Source organism: Corapipo altera, unplaced genomic scaffold (genome assembly GCF_003945725.1).
Source record: "Corapipo altera isolate COAL_440 unplaced genomic scaffold, ASM394572v1 268, whole genome shotgun sequence".
Taxonomy (NCBI): domain Eukaryota; kingdom Metazoa; phylum Chordata; class Aves; order Passeriformes; family Pipridae; genus Corapipo; species Corapipo altera.
The window spans coordinates 4,323,626-4,343,876 of NW_020884901.1; the positions used below are offsets into that span (position 1 = coordinate 4,323,626).

The 20,251-nt window shown below is 50.3% G+C and overlaps 2 protein-coding genes across 7 annotated transcripts in view; one reads left to right on the top strand and one right to left on the bottom strand.

Annotated features, from left to right (window-relative positions):
• SETX (senataxin) overlaps positions 1–3,464 on the top strand; it is a 28,252-nt gene extending 24,788 nt beyond the window's left edge. For both annotated transcript variants that reach the window (XM_027650006.1, XM_027650007.1), the window contains exon 26: positions 355–3,464. In XM_027650006.1, coding sequence (XP_027505807.1) covers positions 355–1,317 — 963 coding nt within the window. In that variant the 3' untranslated portion in view covers positions 1,318–3,464. The remainder of the gene's footprint in view (positions 1–354) is intronic.
• A 5,400-nt stretch (positions 3,465–8,864) lies between these two features.
• NTNG2 (netrin G2) overlaps positions 8,865–20,251 on the bottom strand; it is a 49,242-nt gene continuing 37,855 nt past the window's right edge. Inside the window, exons 6-8 of one of the 5 annotated variants that reach the window (XM_027650206.1) lie at positions 11,117–11,284; positions 10,328–10,462; positions 8,865–10,019 (exon numbers count right to left, since the gene is read on the bottom strand). In XM_027650206.1, coding sequence (XP_027506007.1) covers positions 9,796–10,019; positions 10,328–10,462; positions 11,117–11,284 — 527 coding nt within the window. In that variant the 3' untranslated portion in view covers positions 8,865–9,795. Of the gene's footprint in view, positions 10,020–10,327; positions 10,463–11,116; positions 11,285–13,825; positions 20,027–20,251 lie in introns of those variants that run through there. The other 4 variants (XR_003528728.1, XR_003528726.1, XR_003528727.1 and 1 more) reach the window with 4 other exon arrangements.

A 20,251-nucleotide genomic window follows, 5' to 3' on the forward strand; every position in this document is an offset into this window, starting at 1 on the left:
CTTTGTGTCTTAGCCCTTGGTTGCTCTTTCCCGAGGGTGGGGGTGTGTCCGTTTGCCATTAGAGGGCGATAAAGCCACGTGCCAGTGAGAGAAACCCCTGGAAATAGGGAATTTGTCATTTTTGGTGCTTCTGCTGGTTCAAAGTACCTTCCCTGTGTTGCAGCAGCCAGAGTGTCTGTAGCTGTTTTGCAGCTGAAACATAAGATTCTTCCATTCCAGAAGGAACATAACAGTGGTTTCCATGACAGTTGTGTCAGGTACCTTGGTTAAAGGGGTTGTTTATCCTCTGACACCTCTGTCCTTTTGTGCTGATTTCTGGCTAATAACTGTATTTTTTTTTTTTTTTTTTTAAAGGAAGATAAAAACTGGAATCACTTGATTCAGGATGCTCAGAAAAGAGGTGCCATTATCAGGACAGCGGAGAAGAACTACAAGAAAGATGCTCTGAAGATTTTGAAGCTCAGGCCAGCAGTGCAGCTCCCAGCCAAAGCAGGGACAATGGCAGCTCCTCTGGTGCAGGCTGGTTCTAACAGTGGCAAGAGGGGTGAGCTCACAAATCCTGGGAGCAGCCCACGGGAAGCTGCTGCTGGCCCTGGCCATGCAATGCCCCAAGGAAGCCGAGGGCCCCCACAGCCTCCAGGGGCTCCAGCTACAGATTCCAGGAGAGGCAGTGCCCCTGCATCCATGGGGACTCCTGCTGGAGATTCCAGGAGGGCCAATGTCCCTGTGCCTGTGGGGACTCCTGCTGCAGATTCCAGGAGGGGCAGTGCCCCTGCTCCCATGGGAGCTCCAGCTACAGACTCCAGGAGGAGCAGTGCCCCTGCATCCATGGGTTCTCCTGCTGGAGATTTCAGGAGGGGCAGTGCCCCAGTACCCGTGGGGGCTGCAGCACTCCCTGCCAATCCAGAGAAACCACGAGACCCAAGGCTGGCCAGTAGAACTGAGATGAAAGGGAAGGAGCAGGCCTTGAAAGATGGCAGTTGGTCAGCCCAGAGCAATCCAGGATCCACATCACAGCAAGGCCTTAATGCATCCTCAGCTGCCAGGGATCAGATTTCCAGAACAGAAAACCTCGGGAAGGCCCAGCAAACAACAGGACAGTGCAATGTGCTTTCCACATCTCCTTACACAGCTCAGCACGAGGGTGACAGGAGAGGGGCTGTGTCCAAAAGTGGTTCAAAACCCCTCAGTGAAGGAGGTCAAAGCAACAGCAGTGAGGGGAACAAGGACTGTCGTGGTTTAACCAGGAGACCATCAGAGGAACCACCAGAGAACACAGAATCAGGCACTACCAAGCGAAGAAAGATCTTTCATTGACTTCACTATTGGTTCATCACTGGAAAGTGTATTCCCAGATTTCTGTCTAACAGGGACTGTATTTTAAATTATTCAGCACACCTGGAACTCCCTCCTGTTGATACCACTACTCTCAGTAGATCTTTTTCCTATCCTGTCCCTGGTTGTGAAGGGACTTTGTACCTGACAGGTGGGAGCTTTGAGGTTTGGAAAAGAGAAGTTGGGCAGCTGAATTGCTTGGAAGAACAGTGAATTTTGTCATCTAGGAAGCTAAGGTTGTAAATGTTTAACAATGTATATTTGTACAGGATACAGAATTATTTTAAGATTTAATTTGGCAAATATGTAGCTTCTTTTTTCCTTGTGTAAATGCTAATTTCTTAGAGATGTAATTTTTTTATGAAGAACCAGAGCAAAGCAAAAAAACCACCCCAAACAAAACCACCCCCAAATCAAAAAAACAGCCAGACTTCTTTTTCCCTTTGCACTAATGAGTCTAATTTATTTAATAGCAAAAGTGAATGTTGAAAATGTGGTAGCAGTGGTTCTTCCTCATGCTCCACTAGTGTCTCAGGAAAGACTGAGGCAGATGTACATTGGTTGAATGGAGAGAATTCTACTTATTTTGTATATTTTATTGCCTGTTTTTATAGGAACAGAAGAGTTTTCGTTTATACAGATGTGCCTTGAGTTTTGCTCTTGCTGCTGCTCCATCAGTTGGAATCCCTTTCCTGTTGCAGTGGCAACACAACCTGCAGATTAAAACCCACAAGGTCTGTTTGTGTGTCCATGTGAGGAATAATCAGTAGCACTGTGGAATCTTGGTCAAAGATTTAGTTAACAGTTATTGGTAATAACACCTGAGTTTCTTTGTGTGGAGCTTTTTAGAGATCTACAGGGATAAAAAGGGCAGGTAGTTCTTTCTAGGTGTTATTGCTGGATTCTTTCCACTGTGCTGATGAGGAATATACAGCCACTAACAGGGGAGGGGGGAAAACCCAGCTATTTGTAAGGAAGCCTTCCTCTAATCACAACATCTCACAATAAAAGTGGAATTATTTCTACTAAGAATTCCTTTGGCTCACTCTGAAGTATCACTTTTCTTTTTCCGGAGCCATGTGTCTGTCTCAGGGAGGGGAAGAGCAACATTTCACCTGCACAGAATTTTGCATGGAGACAACCTGGGAGTGCAGCACCTTGGGAAAGGAGTGGTTGTAGTGTCAGTGCCAGCTGGGTGCACTGGGAGTGTTGGGCCACCTCCCTGTGTGTGTTCAAGTACAGCCTGAAGCAGACAGGGCCCTGCTGTCCCTTGCTCACTGACTGAATCAGTGTCATGCCAGGGGCTTTGCTGAAGCAAAAGAGCCACCAGAATTCTCTTTGCCATCATTTTTAGTTCCAGTTTCTGTCCTGCACTCAGTGATCAGTGTCAGCTTTGCCCTTTTAACCCTCCCCTGAATGGGTCCATGGGATCCAGTCAAGGGAAACTGGACTTACAGCACTAACCACTGGGTGCTGGTTCACACTGTAACTGCCAGTAAAACATCCTTTAATGCATCCCAGCCTGGAACAAAGGTGCTTTACTGGCAGCAGCTGCACTGTGGGTGTGTTGGGAGGCTTTTAGTTGCCATCTGTGACTGTCCAGCTTGTGCTGTGCAGGACAGAGCATTTCAGTGTAACAAGAGAATCCTTGAGATCCCTGTGAGGTGGGAGCAGCATCTGTGCATTGTCTGGCTTAAATTACTCGTTCTGTTGCAATCTGAGTGGCTTCAGTGAGCCCTGACCACCTCTTGTCAGCAGTGTGTGCTCTTCTCCAGCTGCTGGGGCTCTTGTTGTGAGAGGAGGGAAGGCAGCTGGAGTGAGTCTGACTTTAATGAACCGGACGTTTCGGTCACTCCCACATCACAGGCTCCCTGCCCTGTGTGTTATCTCCCTTTATGTTAATAGGAATATTTAAAGACCCTGCCATCTTTCAACCCCCTTGGCTCTTGTTGGCAGGGCTGTGCTGCCCTGCCTGCTGTTTGCACTTAGCACATTAAAAGGCTGCTGCTCTGTGAACCCCACAGCTGGGGAAGCCCTTTGGACTGTCTTGATGTAAATAAAGTGAAGCTGGCAACAAAATAAAATTGAGGAAATGCTTTGCTGGTAATTAAATACAACTTTTGTCACAAGAACGTTTCTCAAACTTGTCTTCTAGTTTTCTTTCTCCTCAATCTGCATTTCAGAACGTGTGCTGAGAGAGATACTTGCCCCATGCTGGAAGGAATTTTGTTTTAATATTTCATTTTTATTGTGCTCTCTAACACTTGTGTTTTTCCGTAAGTCATCTCTGAGGTGTGGTCAGTGGCTCAGATCTTTTTGCTGATTTAATCCAAGATTTATCTGACTTAAGTTGTCAGTCTTTCAGCAGTGGCTTATTGCTGCCATATCAGTCTGTATCATTAATGATGTATTTATTAATAAAAAAATGCTTGGGTTGTTGCTCTTAGAACAACCCTCCCTCTTCACATACCGCTCAGAGTAGGTTTGTAGCTGTAATTAACTTTTTTTCCCTTTTGTTTTATACCCATAACATGGAAAACCAAACAAATCCCATCCAAAGCACTTTTCTCATTGATTCGAATCTGCAATGGGCCACAAACAGATCAGGTACAATTTTCATATCTTCTCTGCTGTTTCCACTGTGTGTTACAAAGTGCTGAGTAGTGATGGGCAGTCAGTGTGTGAAAACTGTGAGCACAGACTTGCTTTAGTCATTTGTAATGTCTCAGAACTGGTGGCCATTAGAGGAGGCTGTTCAGTGATTATTGAGTGTCAAAAGTTGGAAAAAAAATCAGTAAAGAAACATATTCAACACAACTTCATGTAAAACACTTTATTGGAGGTTGTGCCAAAACCCTTTGGAAGAAGCAGCATCCAGGTTTTCATACAGAGGCTTCCATGCTGCTTCCAAGCCGGTTCCCTCTGTGGTCTTGGATATCAGGAAGAAGGGAAAGTCTCTTGTAAGTGTTGGACTATGTTTTGTTCAGCGGATTTTGGGGCTTTTTTTTTTTTTTTAATTATTCTTTGTACACAAAATAGGCTTTCCAGGAAAGGTGGAGTATAACTGTGGCTATTCCCTTTTCCTTTAAGCTTTGCTGTAACTGTTTTCCATGTCATTACTCCCAGTCACAGAGGTGTGAGAGCAAACCAGGTGTGTGCAGTGGTGACATCCAGCAGGTACTGTTCTCTGGGCAGTGTCCCTGTGCATGCAGTGGGGTGCTGCCTTACCAGCTGTCTGTGGGACACCAGCAGTTTGCAGGAGGATTCTCTGCTTGGGGAGTGCAGGAGGGAGGTTTTGGCCTCGTGCTGTGGTGGTTTTGGGGGGTCTGAGTGATGCTGAGAGCTGGTGGTGCCACTGGGTTGTGAATGCCAATCACAGGAGCTGTGTCAGGCTCCTGGGAGGACACGAGGCATCAGCCTCTCCTTCCTCCCAGTCTCTACATTCACACTTCTGCTGCTGGGAGGACTGGTGGGATAATGAGTTTTTTACAGTGCTGTCTCCTAGAGCAGCTGAGTGCAGTAGCTAATTAGCAACTGGTCTAATGGATGGTGGCACAGGAGCTGGGAGAGAGATGTGCAGGCTGGAAAGGCACTTCCCCTCTTCCCTGTGCTAGCCCATGGAATGGGAACAGCCCCCACCCCTGCTCTTCTGATGTGGGGAAGCACAGAGCTTCCAGAGCAAGATAGAACTTGTGGTGAACAACAAACTTACTGATTGGGGGTAAACAACATTCTCAGTCAGCATCTGAAAGATAACATGGAACACCTGTAATTTCAGAGCTGATTTTGGTTTTTGGCAGCCACTGAAGTGTGGTGAGATGCTGGGGTTCACTTTTGTGTGGAGAAGGGAGAACCTGGGATCATCCAGCAGTTGGAGCTGGGCTGTTCATTCACAGCCCTGTGGTTGGAGCAATACTGTGGGTAGGGAGAACCACTGTCCTAAAAATGCAGGACATCCTCTCCCTTCTGCATGAATAAATGATGGATGAAATGACTGCTGTATTGTAAATGGAATTTATAATGTTAATGATATAATACAGTCTCTTGCCACAACGGGTCCATTCCCAAGTAATATAAAAGGTCTCCTTCCTTATCTTTTTAAGCTGCTTGGAAAGGAGCCCAATGCCTTATTCTTTAGTGCAAATAAATGTGAGCTAAGCAGCCTTGGACATCCAATATCGCTGACACGAGACCTCCTCACCATATGTACCTGTCTGCTCTGGTCTTGGCTAATTTGCCACCAACTCCCAGGAAAAGCATGATGGAAGTGAAGGTGGTTTGAGAGCACATCACATCTGTTTTTGGGAAAATAGAGAAAACCTTATTTTATGGCCCAACAGGCTGCACTGGTGCAGCTGTTCAGTGTCGTCACTGATTTCACTGTTGCATAAAGCAAGAACTCCCTTTGCTACAGAGGAATCCCATCAGCTTTCCTCTCTGTTTTAATCCACGAATTGATGCAGAATGGGGTCAGGATGGAGCTTTTGGAGCCTGGCATTGTTGCTGACCAGGAAAAATGGGTGGGTTTAGGCTTTCCTCACACGTTTCACCCTGCAGTGAAACTTGTTACAACACGCAGGGAATCAAAATGCCAAAGGAGCCTTTAGGAGGGTCTGAAGCTTTTCTCTGCATCTCAAATCAGGGTGTGATTTTTTTTTTTTTTTTAGCCATTTTCTATGTGATTGTGGCTAAACTCCAGCTCCCTGCCAGCAGGGCTGAGGAGAGGGGGATACAGAGCTCTTCAAAACCCAGCTCTGCTCTTGCTCTTGTGTTCTCTGTTCTGAGCGAGAACACTCAGCTCCTCCTTTATACTTCATTTTATTTACATTTGAGGCTTTTCATGAAAGCCAATTACAGAGCAGAACTGGGAGGTGAGACTGTTAATTTTATTCCCACTAAAGTGTTGGTTCTCTCTTCCAGCCTCTGCAGGGCTTCTTAGGAGTCCTTAGGAGTCACTCCTGCAGATGAGATGTCTGCTCCCTCATCTTTGAAAACCCAAATAACATACATGGGAAGTGCCAATGGAATTCTTCCCCCCCTCCTCTCCTTCTGTCTCCAGCTCCCAGGGACTCTTGGTTTAACGTTTTACATCGGGGAGGTTTTTGTTGCCTTGGGGCTTTTGGTTATTTAGATTTGCTGGTGCTCTAAATAGTTAAAATCAGAGTGGAAATTTGAGGTAAACAAGAAAAATCAAAAGCTCTGCTTGTGCTGTTTGGAGAGGTCACTTTTTGGCAGACAGAAGTGTAACTTAAAAACTTTTTCAAGGGAATCAAATGCTGGTGACAGCATGCACATGGAGCCTCTTGAAAGAGTGCAAGTGGCTTTTCTCAGAAAGAGAAGTACCTTTTGGTTAACCTTTCTCCAAGTAAAGCACCAAGCTCATTGGACAACTTCTCCCATTTGGAAGCATTAACTGATGTACAAATGTTTCTATCTTAAAGAAGATGAACTTTGGGATCTGTGGGTACTTGTTGTGATGGTTTCTCTGTCTTATTTCAATAATGCTCAGTTCTCTTTGTGCAGACACCCCTGTGCTAACAGATGTCTGCAGTTAATGGATCTTCAGTGCTGAAGCTTTCAGAAGCTTCAAATTATTTTCTTAAATACCAAATGTAAGTTTTTCTGTGAGAGGTTTTCTTTTCTGTCTTGCAGTGGTTTGTGTTATGTGATTTCAAGTTCTACAGCATGTTGGGACAAGTAAAATGCTGTCCTGATGTCCCACACGTGGGGCTGGCTCTGTGTCTGAGCTGTGCTGCAGGCAGAGCCATGGGAGGGACATCCAAAACTCCCCCCTGCTCACGGCCTTTAGGCCATTTGATTTCTTCTGTGGGGTGAAACATGTGTTTGTTCTTTGCAGTCACTGATTCAGAGGGTTTTGCTTCTGCATGACTGGGAAGAGCCTAAGGATGGTGCCCTTGGTGTGGAGGGTGGGCTTGTGGTTTTGTTCCCCAGCATTTTTCAGGTGTCCTGTGGCACAGCTGCAGGAGGGTTTGTGCTGCAACCTTCTGCTTCTGATGGGAGTCACAGAACCATCCACTGGGCTTTGGTTATAAAGCAGGTCCAGGGCTGAATCTTACTGGTATTCAGGGCTCATAGGGAGGTGGTACCATCTCTGCAGCTGAGTTTGGAAGCTAGTGATGCTTTATTTTAAAAATGTCTAGCTGAAGATGCCAAGATGCCCCTGCTCAGTGTAGGGGAGTTGAACTAGGTGACCTTTAAAAGGTCGCTTCCCACTCAAACTGTTCTATGATTCTAAAACCCCAGAGCCAAACAGCCAACACCCAATCAAGCAAGAGAAAATCCCCAAATCTCAAAAGGTCTAGTGCAGGGGTCTATTGCCTTCAGCAGTCTTCACTCCTGGGCTGTTCTGAGCTTTGTTGTGCCCTTCTGAGGTTATTTTCTGCAGGAATTTGGTGTTGCTGCTTGGCACGTTCCTGCTTGCATTGCAATAAATGTGAATCTGCTGGGAGCAGAGCTTGTCTGGGATATGGCTTTATGAAACAGTAAATTTTCTGATGCTTAATCTAATATTCTAGAGAAAAACACCAGTACAGGGAAAGGAGAATGTTGCTTCACCTTCCAGAAGTGCCATTAGAGATCTTGATCTTGTTACGGTCTTTACTCTGCTATTACTTGTAAGAACAGTAACATGATGATTTAAATCTGTGGCAGTGAGGAAGTACAAAGAAAAGCAAGTGTTGATACCAACAGAGAGTGTTACAGACAGGGAGGCACTGCTGGGGCCAGCCCACTTCCTCAAGGATCAAATCTCAGCAGGGGGAGTTTAACCCTCTTTTATTTTATGGTGGATTAACTAAGCCCTGTGTCCTGTCTTTGTGATGTTAAATGCTGCTCCAAATGTGCACCAGATTTGTGTTACTCTTTGAAGTGACAGTGGAGGCTGAAGCCTGGACTGTTTGGAGCTCCTGGGCTGGCTCAGGGAGCATCCTGGAGTTGGGATGGGGACCAAGGGCTGCTCACCTGTCAAGGAAATCCAAATCTTTGGATATGACAACACCAAAGCTCTTGTGTTTGTGACATTCCCATTGTTCTGACTGAGTTACATCATTTCTCGTCTTTAGTTTCTTCTGCCTTTGCTTATGTACTTGGTTGCAAATGCCTCCTCAGATGTTTGTGAGCCTTAAATAAGTTATCTACTCACTATGATCTCAATACTGAAATTCTAGGCTGATACTCAAAATGAAGAGTATTGTCTGCAAAAGGTGCATCATAGCACCAGCTGGAGGCAGGGGGAGCTGGAATGGGACTGGGACAGCTGAGGTTCCCCTGGAGAAGCAGCCTTCTCCTGCCACAGACTCATTTGGAAATGGCCTTTCCACACAATACCAGTGCTTAATGCATCACTCAGGCTTTGTTCGTCATCTACAGTTAGTAGTCTAACCTAGGTTCAGCAAAGTAATTAGGAGAAATAATTAACAGCTCTCAGTGATGAGGCAACCTCTCTCTCCCTCCCCTCTCCCTCACCGTGTGGTGCACCTTGGTAGTGACTCAGAAAACACAAGAGGACATTATGAATCAAAAAAATAAGTCTTTACCTGTAATTAACTGTGCACACAAAAAGGAAAACGTGGTGATCGAGCAGCCATTAATAGTTGCTTTACTGGAGGAGAATACACCAGAATCAAATGCTCATGGCAAAATGTCCCTTTAAGTTGTGGTTCTTTTATAACATTTAATCCAAACAAAAATAAGTCTCTACCAAAAAAAGTATTTGAACCGTACACTATTCGGACATGTGTGGATAAGACACTGCACTCCTCACGTACCACGGGCCTCGTGGCCCCTTGTGTCCTCCATAAGTGCAAGAAAACAAAACCCAGCAATGAAAATACAAAATCAATGCAGCAACTAGAGTTGTAGGCAACAGTATGTGCGTGGCCAGGCCAGGCCGATGGTGGGATGTGGGTCTATGCAGCAGGGATGGACCAGAGTCCCCCCTTCCCTCCCTCCCCTTCCCCTGCCTGTTGTGTCGTGGGGCTCCGGAGTTGTCATGACAGGCTCTTTCGAAACAGGACACTAAGAGGAGGAAAAATAAAAAGAACACCCCAGCCTATACCAAAGTAAAGAAAGTAAGAATAAAAAAAATCTCCCTTGGATCGCGGCACTATTTCAGCAGGGCCCCGGCGGCCCCGGCCCCGGCTCGCCCTGTGTGGGGCAGGGAAGGAGAGTCCCTGTGCAGAGGGAAGGACGTGCCCACGCCCCTGGCACAGGCTGGTGCAGTTCCCACGCTCCACAGTCGGCTCTGGGCTGGGCCACCCCGGCTGGGCAGGAGCCAGCCCCGGGTTCTCTGCGGGTACCTCTGCTGGGAAAGTGGGCCCAAAGTTGTGCAAGTCCTAGCGTGAAGGAAGGCGGAGGAGACGGTGGGGAGAGCCACTTTACCTTGGGCTCCCCAGGTCCCTCGGGCGACGTGCCTGGGCTGGGCCCCCTTGCCCTGCGGGGTCAGAGGTCCCCCCAGGCGCGCAGCTGCAGAGCCAGCACCCCCAGGGCGACAGTGCCGAGGCTGCTGCCCACACCGGGGGCACCATCACAGTCCTTCTTGTCCACTTCACACCTGGACTGCTGGCACAGCACCCCCTTGAAGCCCACGGGGCAGATGCAGCGCTGGTTCTGGTAGCAGGTGCCGCCGTTCTGGCAGAGCAGGAGCTCGTCGTCGCAGACGTTGGCTACGAGGCGAGAGGGAGGGATGGAGGGAAGGGTGTGGGTGTTAAACCCCTTGATTGCAGCAGGAGCTAGAAGATTTTAGCTCCTAGCTGTTCAATTATCCAACCCTCATAGTGCTAGAGCACTTCCAAGGCCAGAGGAACACAGTGGGAGGTGCAAACTCCACAGACAAAGCTACGAAGTCGTTTTGGAGTTGGGAGGAATGGCTGGAATCTGGTCACCCTCCACCCCGAGCATCGCAGTGCTGAAGATCCCCCTCCTGCCTGGACCCATCCACACGTCCCCATGCCTCTCCAGCCCCAGTACTCACGGAAGCAGCCCTGTCTCCAGTAGTAGTTGGGCAGGCAGTCGTCGCACTTGGGCCCCGTGGCGCCTTCCCTGCATTCACAGTAGCCGGTCTCGTTGCAGCGGTCGTGCATGGAGCCGATCTGGTTGCAGTTACATTCTGGGCAGAGACATTCTGGTCAGAGCCTGCCCTGCCTGGGGCCTCTGTGCATGCCCATTCCCTGATGGAGGCGTTGGGGACTTTGGAAAAGCCCAGCAATGTGCTACAGGAGAGACATTATAGACCAAGGAAGGACACGGTGGCCTGAGACACCCTGATGGTGCAAACAGCCATGGGTGCAAAGGCCACTCCTCTTGGGAGCTGAGCCCCTCCCGGCTCAGCAATGCATCTGAATCCAGTTGGAACAACTGTTTTACTGTGAGGGTGGTGAGGCCCTGGCACGGGTTGCCCAGAGAAGCTGTGGCTGCCCCATCCCTGGAAGTGTCCAAGGCCAGGTTGGACAGGGCTTGGAGCAACCTGGGCTAGTGGAAGGTGTCCCTGCCCATGGCAGGGGGTTGTAATGAAATGATCTTTAAGGTAGATCCCTTCCAACCCAAACCATTCTGAGATTCTACGATATTATCTGGGGTTTGTTTTCAGGGAAGAGCTTCCTTGGGAAGCTGCACAGACTGTAATAACCCCCATCCTCGCGGAACACGCAGGTGGGCACACCATCCTCCAGCCAGGGGTTGAACCGAAGCCCACCCCACAGAGTGAGGACCCAGATGAGCCATCCCACACGCCGGCGGCCCTGCCCGGGGCTGGCACACTCACCTATGCAGACATTCTCGTCGTCCAGCTCGGCCGAGCTGTTGCGGTAGAAGCCCAGGCGGCAGTGCTGGCAGTGCTGCCCCCGCGTGTTGTGCTTGCAGCTCACGCAGGTCACCACGTTCAGAAAGTCGATGTAGCTGCAGCGGTTGGAGTGCCCGTAGCACTCACAGTCTGCGGAGAGGACGGGAGACCTGGGGAGCTGGGCTGGGCACACCCTCCCTCCCGCTGGGCGGAGGAGAGGAACCACGCTGGGGGATGCTCCTGCCCGGGTGGAATGTCATGGCCTGGGAAGGATGAGTGCACACAGTGGTGGCTGTTCTTCACCACCGTGGGGGCAGTGGGGCTGGAAGTCATCGCTCAGAGAGCAGAGCAGGGTGAGGGTCTCTGTCCCTTTGGGGTGTGGAGCCAGCCCCTGGCAATCCCAGGACACGATGTCTTGAATGGGCTGCCCAGGGAAGTGGTGGATTCTCCATCCCTGGAGGTTTCTAAGATGAGACTGGATGTGGCACTTAGTGCCATGGTCTAGTAACCACGGTGGTAATGGATCAAGGGTTGGACTTGATGATCTCAGAGGTCCTTTCCTACCTGGCTGATTCTATGATTCTTTCAGGAACTGCATAATTGTGGGAGCAGGCAGTGGAGGGGAGTCAGGTGCTAATTACACAGCTGCCTTGTTAATGAGCAGAGCTGGGTTTGGCTCTGGGGAGGCTGCAGGACCCATGAGGAGCTGAGCTGGGGTGCAGAGCCCTGGTGAAGGCTTTGCCTCGCTGGGCACAGAGGGGACTGGCCCATGGGATGGGGCTGGCAGAGGGTGCTCAGATGGACCTGAAGCTGCTGTGTGTCCAGGTAAAACCTTGCTGTCTCTGGCTCTTTTCCCTCTGTGTCCCTTCTCAGCACACCCCTTGTGTCTCCCAAGCCAATGCTGCTTGAGAAGGGTGATGACTCTCAGGTTAAATGTTTAAAATGAGTCTGTACAAGGCAGTGTGGCTTGGGTGGGGTCATTCAAAAGCTGGTGGACAGGTGTGTGAAGGTTTGAAGCAGGGCTGCTTGGCACAGCACTGCCTGAAGGCTGCTGGTGGGGTGGGAGATGCCACTGTCACTTGGCCAAGCGTTGTTCCTGTCCCCAGGGCTGACCTCTCTCTGCTGTGGGCACATGTTAGAACACAACCAGCCAGGCTGAATTTGTAGCCAGAGGAATTGCATGATGTGGTTCTTGTGTTTGCTTTTTATTACCATGAGCTGGGACAGTGACAACCTTGCGGTGTCAGATCCAGGTCCTGGATCTTACTGGGAGTTTAAAAGGATAATGCAGGAGGAAAGGAGATGACTTAGTTCCCTTGTGTCCCAGCTGTCCTGGTCAGGAGGTTCCCAGCCAGCATGGGCAGGGAATAATGTGGGAAGAAATGGTGTCATCCAAGTCTGAGCTTCCCCAGCCTCTGGAGAGGAGGAGGAGGAAAGCTCAGAGCTGGGACTTTGTTCCAGGCAAGTAACATTAAACATTCAAGGATCGCAGAGGGATGGGATGGGATGGGATGGAAGGATGTGGGTTGCCATGCACATGCAACTGGAGAAGGAGACTTGTCTCAATGAGATGATGACCAGGGAAGATGAAGCAGGGCAGAGGTTTCCCCCTGGTTCACAGCTGCCTGAGGAGGAGCTGGCAGTCTGTTGTAATCTTGACCTGCTGTGAAACAACTTCTGCCTCGTCAACCAATATCCAAAGAATTTCAGCTCAAATTATTGTGTCTGCAATTCCCAAGTGTTGTTGCAGTCTAGGTATGCACTCCTACATGCAGCTGACAGCTAACCACGACTTGGATAGCCAGACCCTCCCCATGCTCTCCATGTCTGAGTCTCTTGGACCACATCACCTGAGTGAAGACAAGGAGCCCTGGAGCACCACCCTCCCTCCTCTTACCTCTGTATGATTCGATAGGAGCCACTGGGCCAGAGTTTGGTTTGAGCCGGATGAGTTTTGAGCTCTTTGAGGACGCTTAAGAGAAATCAGAGACACGCTTTTTCTCACTGCTTAACACCACGAGCAGCTCTGCCACGAGAACAATGCCAAGCCAGGAACACCCCTCTCTATGTCTGCACCAGGAGCTGGGAGCTGCTAAATTCCTCTTCTTCTTCTCCCCTCCTCCAAGTATGATACATGAAAAACTCCATGCACGGCTCTATGCAGAGCTGGGAGGAGCTACTCACGCATCTTCACTACTCACACCACCCCCCCCCCCCCCCCTTTATGCACGTTCAGTGGTGTGGATTGGGTTCTTTGGGATAAGGATCTACAGGTCTAAAAAGCTTAAAAACAACATCTACTTGGTCTGGTGGCGGTCACGCCAACTGGCACCCAAAAAGCTGCGAGGAGGAAAAGTGCTACGGAGGTGGGATCTGGCAGGGGGTGCTACAGGGTCCCGCAGAGCAGGTGCTGCCCCAGCCTGGCCCGTCCCCAGCAGCACGTACCTGTTTTTTTGCCGTGCCTCTTGCCTGCAGAGTGTGCTGTGCGCCCTGCTTTGCTCTTCGGAGCCGCTACGCCAGAGGACAAAACACGCCTGAGCGCTGTGGTGGGCAGAGGGCTCCCAGGGCCAGCCCAGTACGGCTGGGCTGGGATGTTTCCTCGGGACAAGGGGCTGCCCCAGCCGGGATGGGGCTCCCTGGGGGCTGTGCTGCCAGTCAGACTCCCATCCCACATGGAATGACCCAGCGCTGGGGGTAAAGGCCATCGAGCTGCTGGGGTTTGGTTGGTGCTTGGGGGGTTTTGCGCTTTGGTGACCCCAGTGAGGGGCAAGGTGGAGCAGCACTGAGGTCCCACAGGGTGTTTGGGAACAGGTCTGGCTGCTTATTTGTGGAACACGAGCCCTTGCAAGTGCTGTGGGGCTCAGGGAGGCGCTGGGTGGGCACTGCCAGCTACAACCACCTGTGTCAGTCACGTCCTGACAGTAACAGCCCTCAGTGAGAAGGGGGCCATGGCTCTGAGGAGGCTCCACGGGCTGTTGGGAACAGGCTGATCTGCTAACAAGGCTTGGCCCTGATGGGCCAGAGCAGCCCATCAGCCCAATTAACCTTGCCCAATTGACTTTGGCCATGGCATAAAACTCCTTCCCAAAGCAGCCCATGGGCTCTGCCAGCCCCAAACATGTCTCCAAAAAGACCTCCGTGGGGCTGGAGGAGCAGAACTGAGCTGAGATGGACCCTCCAAGAAGGAGACTAGATTATTTGATGGTCATGTTGAGGACAGGTGGGTTGTCCTGGCCTGTGGCACTGAGGGAGAAACCTGTCCTGTCCTGACCCTGGGGACGGGCACAGCCTTACCTCGCATGTTCTTGGGAGGGTCTGGGGGCTTCAGCTTGCGTCCAAGTGCTGCTGTGTTTGGTGGGTCATCACAGGTGGCATCAGAGAGAACATCAGATTTAACACAGATCTCCCCCTTGTGTGCTTACAAAGGTGGCAAAGGGACACTGGAAGCTCTAGGCAGGTCTCTAGGGTGGGTGAGTGGAGCCGTATCTGGTTGAGGATGTGCTGAAGCAGGAACCAGAGACAAAGTCTCCCAAAAATTAGCATTTCTAAATGTGAAGAGAGACAGGGAAAGCGTTCCTAAGGGGGGGCTGTGGGAGCTGCTGGGTGGCTGAGTGTTGGCATGTGGTCTTTACATTGCCCAAGCACGGAGAGAAGCCAAATCTGCAGACCACTGTCAGGACTCAGCACAGCCCTCCTGGTTCAGCACAGACTGTCAGCACCACCCAGCCCTGATGGCTGTGGTGAGGCCCCATCCCCTGTTACTGCACCAAATGCAGTTTGTCTCTCTGTGAGGCCAGAGACAGGCCCAGGGTGCTGTGTTCTGCACTGGAAGTGATGCCCATGTCTACAGCAGGAGCAGCTACAGGATCTTGGGTGGGAAATGGGAGCTGAGCACCAGTGGGCAGCTGCTGAAGTGTGTGCTGGTGGGAACCCTGAGGAGGAGAAGCTTCAGCCTTGACAGCCAGTGTGAAACCTCCCAAGGTTCCCACCAGGAGCAGCTCACCTTAGGCAGTCACTCAGGAGAACAAGAAGGCATCTATGCTCTAGACAGCACAGGCTTATCCATTTACAGAGTGATTCTGCTCTACAAACAGGCTCCGGTCTCGGGAGATGACAGGATTTCCATGATCCTCTCTGTTCACCCCAGCAGCAAGCTGTGAACAATCCCTTCTACCACTTACCATCCTCATCTTTCATGTACACGACTAAACCCCGAGGCTCAAAGCAGCCTCACCAGAGTCCCAGCTGCGTGCAGGGCACAGACAAACCCTGAGCTTTTTCCCAGGTGGAGGAGGAGAGAGGCATGGAAAGCAGAGGTTCAGAGCGGGAAACTAAAGTGTTCTCGGAGCACCAGGAGCTGGTTCTCACTGGGAGGACCCAGCTCAGCCACTGAGTGGCTCCTACCTTCTGCTCCTGGGCCAGCCTGGGCCGGGGGAGAGCCCACCTGCAGCGGGGCAGCCGCCGACAAGTCGGTGTAGTCTTGGAGTGATCAGAGGGGAAATCTGTGTTACTGGGTGTGCTGGGAGGGCTGGTGTCCCACGAGCAGCCCTGCAGAACCCCGAGGGGGAGCCAGAGCCCCAAAGCAAACACCCCAACCCTGTGCCATGCGGGTTCTCGCACCTGCTTGATGCCAGCACTGCTGCTGGCACAGGGTGGCCAGTGTGTCCTCAGGCTCTGGAGGGGCTGGGAAGCCCTTGGATTGGGAGGGGCAGGATGGCAGCATGTGCTGAGCTGCCTGTTCTCAGCTCAGCTCAACACACAGGGGTTTGCTCATGTGTTTGCATCAGCACCTGCTCTGCACCCCTTTGAAATAACAGCACTGAGAAACAGCACAGGTGTATTGGGACAGAGGCACCAAGTCCTGGTTCCTAAACCCAACTTCCAGGCCTTCCCTCAGAAAATGCCAGTTTGCAGGGAAATTAAACCAGCAAGAAATTTATAGCTCACTTGTTTGATTTCCCTGCAAACCCTCACCCCCACTGGCTCCATCCCCCTCCCCAGCTCCTCAGTATTGGTAACAATCTTCAGGTTTGCTAGAAAACAAACCAAGGACTAAAAATTTTAAAAACCATATTATTAATTTCGAGCTCCAGTTGGATAACATAAGGAGGAGGAGGAAAAAAAAAAAATAAAAAAAAATCTCTTGATCCTTGCCAAGTTTCAAAGGACAAACCCGAGTAGGAGAAAAATGTGATTTCCCAGCCTTGTCAGGGGGATGATAAACAATACAAAATGAAAAAGTAAAAAAAAAAATAATTTTTTTAATGACGAGCTGTAAGAGAAGGTGATAGACATTGTCCTTTTCAGCTGGAAAGTGGAAACCAATTGATATTAATATGGTGTTAAAGAGAATATGAAAAAAGCCCGGTGCAAATTGGCAAGGGTTTAATTAGAGTAACAATAAAAAACAGCCCTGGAGGCATTTTGCTTTTTAGTCATTCACATACACCTCCACTCAATCACATTTACAGAGCCAGGAAAATTATTAATGCTCATTATCCTGAGAACCTTTCCCTTGCAGCTCAGGGCCATAATGGACAGTTTTACATTTTGGGAGGGGGAGAAGCACATTTTGCCCCCAGACCCAGGTTGTACAAATGGGAAACGATGGGCAGCTCTGATGGAAATCGCTGTTCTTGGTGGGTTTCTGGAGAAGTGGAATAAATTGAACAAAGAAGTCACACTATATAGCAAAAACCATTGGGGCAAACAGTGCTGGGGGTAGTGGGAGGCCCCAAAAAAGTCCTGCTCAAAACATAAACAGGGGTCCCCTTTCTGCAGGACCCCCACAAAGCCAGGCTGTCAGGAGCTCATAACCATCAAGTAGGGCTCAGGTTCATTCTGTTTTTCCCAGAGGTGAACTGGCACTGCTGAAACTGCCACAAACCAGAGAGAGGAGGGCAAGCTTATTTTTTTGCTTATTTTGAACACGGGAAAAAATGTAACAAATGGCAAGGAAGAATCTGACAGGCTTCAAGGAAGGTTTTGAAATAACAGAACCGCAGAAGGCAAAGGAGAATAGCACTTAATTCATCCTCCTTAGGGTAACTCTGCAGTTTCCCTTTCTTCTACCCATTTTGGCAGCCTTGACTGCCTTCAGACCACAGGCCTTGCCCATGAACTCATTCTTCTCTCCCCTCTCACCGCACAGCAGGTGACAAAAGCATCCTCCAAACACGACCACAGCTCCACCTTGACCACGGAAAACACCACGAGCAGCCAAAGGAAGCAGATGTCTAGCAGATCCATGCAACCCAGAGACAACCCAAATCTAATCTACTCCTCTAAGCCTACGTGCAGCGTTGCTTTCTGCCTTGCTCCTACCCACTAGTGTGCGGAGGCACGAAGGAGAAGGGGGAAAACACATCGGGCTGGCTTTAAATACCTGCTTTTTTCTGTGTTTCTGTCACGGGCACAGAGGCAGCAAACTCAGAGGCTGGTCTGATGACGCTTGCTTATGGTGGGAAGAAGAAATTCAGAGGGCAGAAGACAGTGTGTCAGTTAGAGGGTGAAGCGGCGCGGGGATGGGGCAGGGCTCTGACAGGACTTTTTTAAGTGCCTGGTTGACTGAGGTGGCTTTAAAGCAAGGAGGGATTTTAATGCTTCTAAAAGTCAGAAAGGGGGTGACAACAGGGTGTCTCACTTTGGGATTCTGACCCTGCTTGGGGTTATTGTATCTCCTGCAAACGTGTGCCCTACCAGGAGCTCGAGGGGTCACCTCTTTAACAGGATGTTTCCCTTGAGGTCCAGGTGAGTTAGATCTGCACCCTGTGGGGATGTCACAGTGTTTAAAGAAGTACTTTATGTTTTGCAGGGAGGAGGAGGAACGTCTCTGGCCAAAAGCAGATCAGAATTAAGCTGGGTCTTGATTCCCTATTGCTGGTCAAGAACACAGGTGGACTTTTGTCATCAAACCCAGCATGTTGTCCAGGTAGGAGCAGGTCCCTGAGTTCCTGGGTGGCCCTGGCTGCCTTCTTATGTGGGACAGCCCCTCCAGGGACTGTCACCACTCTGTGGTGGGACCTGGCTGTGCAGAAGCACAGATGGGGATCTGGATAGGGACAAGGAGCTCAGGCCTGACTGTATCTGTCAGGGATCTGTCAGCTGGGCTGCCATCTATTAATTTTGTCCCTTGCCCTTAGTTAATGAAAGCATGAGGAAAACATTTTCTCTGGCCAGGAAGCAGGTTTGGAGAAGGAATAAACCCCAAGGTGCATGATGTCTTTCAGGTCCCTCAGAGAAGTGTGGCAGGAGAGATTTTCCCCCACCACCCCCAGCCCCACGGATGCGTCCTGCCCACGCCAGTTGTACAACACAAGGCACTGCAAGTCAGACACAAGAGAGGCACTAAGCACATCACCCACATGTACACAGCTAAAAATTAGCCCTAAAATGTTGCTACAGGAGAGCATGGATAAAAATCAAATGACCCCAAGCATTTGGTGTGGATGGAGATGTGACCACTGCTCCTGCTGGGGCCGTGCTGATGGTGTGAGCTCCAGGCAGGGGTGGTGGATGAAGCTCCTCCTGCACATGTGCAGCATGGATGTGGGTGAGGAACACTTCTTAATAGAGCTGAGACTTCCACTTTGTTTCCAGGGTCACTCCAACTCCATGGAAGTTGGTCCTAAGCCCTCAGCTTCCTGATTAACTCCCCAAGCAGGGTACTTCCATGAATATATCTGTATTTGCATAAACATGCAATCAAGTTTCCTCATCCCTTTGACTGGCTTCTGGCAGCTCCCCCAGACAGACTGTTACTAACATACTGTGGGTGTAAAACGTCCTCCTGGGAAATATCAGGCCCTGAAAGCATGGCAAGGGGAGGAATGCGTGTCTAATTCCCCCATGAGAAGCTTAAAAAAAATGTCCTGCTGTTAAGTTTTATCTGCTCATTTCCAAAAGACAAGCGAAAACGCCGTCTCCTTGTTCACGGGGGGAGAGAAGGAGGAACCCCCAGGGAAAGGACAGAAGTTTTCCTCCACGGGGTGATTTTGGAAATTAGGAAAGGATGTTTCTGGCACGTGTGTGTGAGTTCCAGCCCCACATGCTCCCTGGCTGATTGTACAGCAGCTGCCTGGGGTACGTTGGCAGGAGGTCAGGGATGGAGCAGGATGGGGTGCAGTTCCCCTCTCCTTCCAGAGAGATGTGTGGTTTAACTTTATTATGGGACAGTAAAATCTTCCTTGCCTTCCTGCCCTGCCTTGTGGTGGAGCTGTAAGAGAGCACCTCTTGCAGCTGTGCCAGCCCTGTGCAGGACAGCATTGCCAAGTGGCTCTAGGAGGGATGGATTTTGAAAACCTTCCGTTTTTAAAAAACAACAAAATTGAGAGGAAAAAAAGGGAAAAGCCATGGTTCCCCCACATCCAGTCCTGGCTTTACTTCTTGCTGTCCTGATGGTAACAGGGGACAGCTGGTGAGGTGGGATGGCAACCCATGGGGTGGTTGTCTCTTGGCTTTGAGGTGGACCTGCTGTGGCTGTCCCCGCTTACAGGGACCATAAACCTTGCTCCTGGCTCATGTTGGACAGGAGCTGAATAGAGACAACAGCAAAGCAGAGCTGCCTGGAGGCTGGGAGATGTGAAATGAGTCAGGATGATTTTTATCCATGTCTCTTTATCATCATCCTACAGAGCAGATATCCAGGGCCACCGACACAGCAGTCCCACGGGAAGCAGCTGAAAAGAGGAGCTGGGAAGAGTCCCGGCCTCCAGGTGAGGCAGCGAGCGTGGCACCCACCTGGCTGGGTGGTGGTGGCTGGTAAGGGCGTGGTGGTGGTGGTGGTGGTGGTGGTGGTTGTTGAGGTGGTGGTGGTGGTGGTGGGCGTTGTTGTGGTGGTCGTTTTTGCAGTGGTAGTTTTTGGGGTGTTTACCCGCTGCGGTCGCTCATACACTGACAAGCAAAGAGAAGAGGTGGGAGGCACTTACTGGGGGGAATGGAGGGTTTCCTTGCCAGCCTGCACTCCCACGAGGCTGTTGCTGCTGGGCTGAACTGGTGACTGATTTCTCAGCATGGTCACAACTGGGGCACCGAGAGGATTAAGGCGATGGTAGCTCGATGACACACATGAGTGTGTGTGTGTGTGTGTGTGTGTGTGTGTGTGTGTGTGTGTGTGTG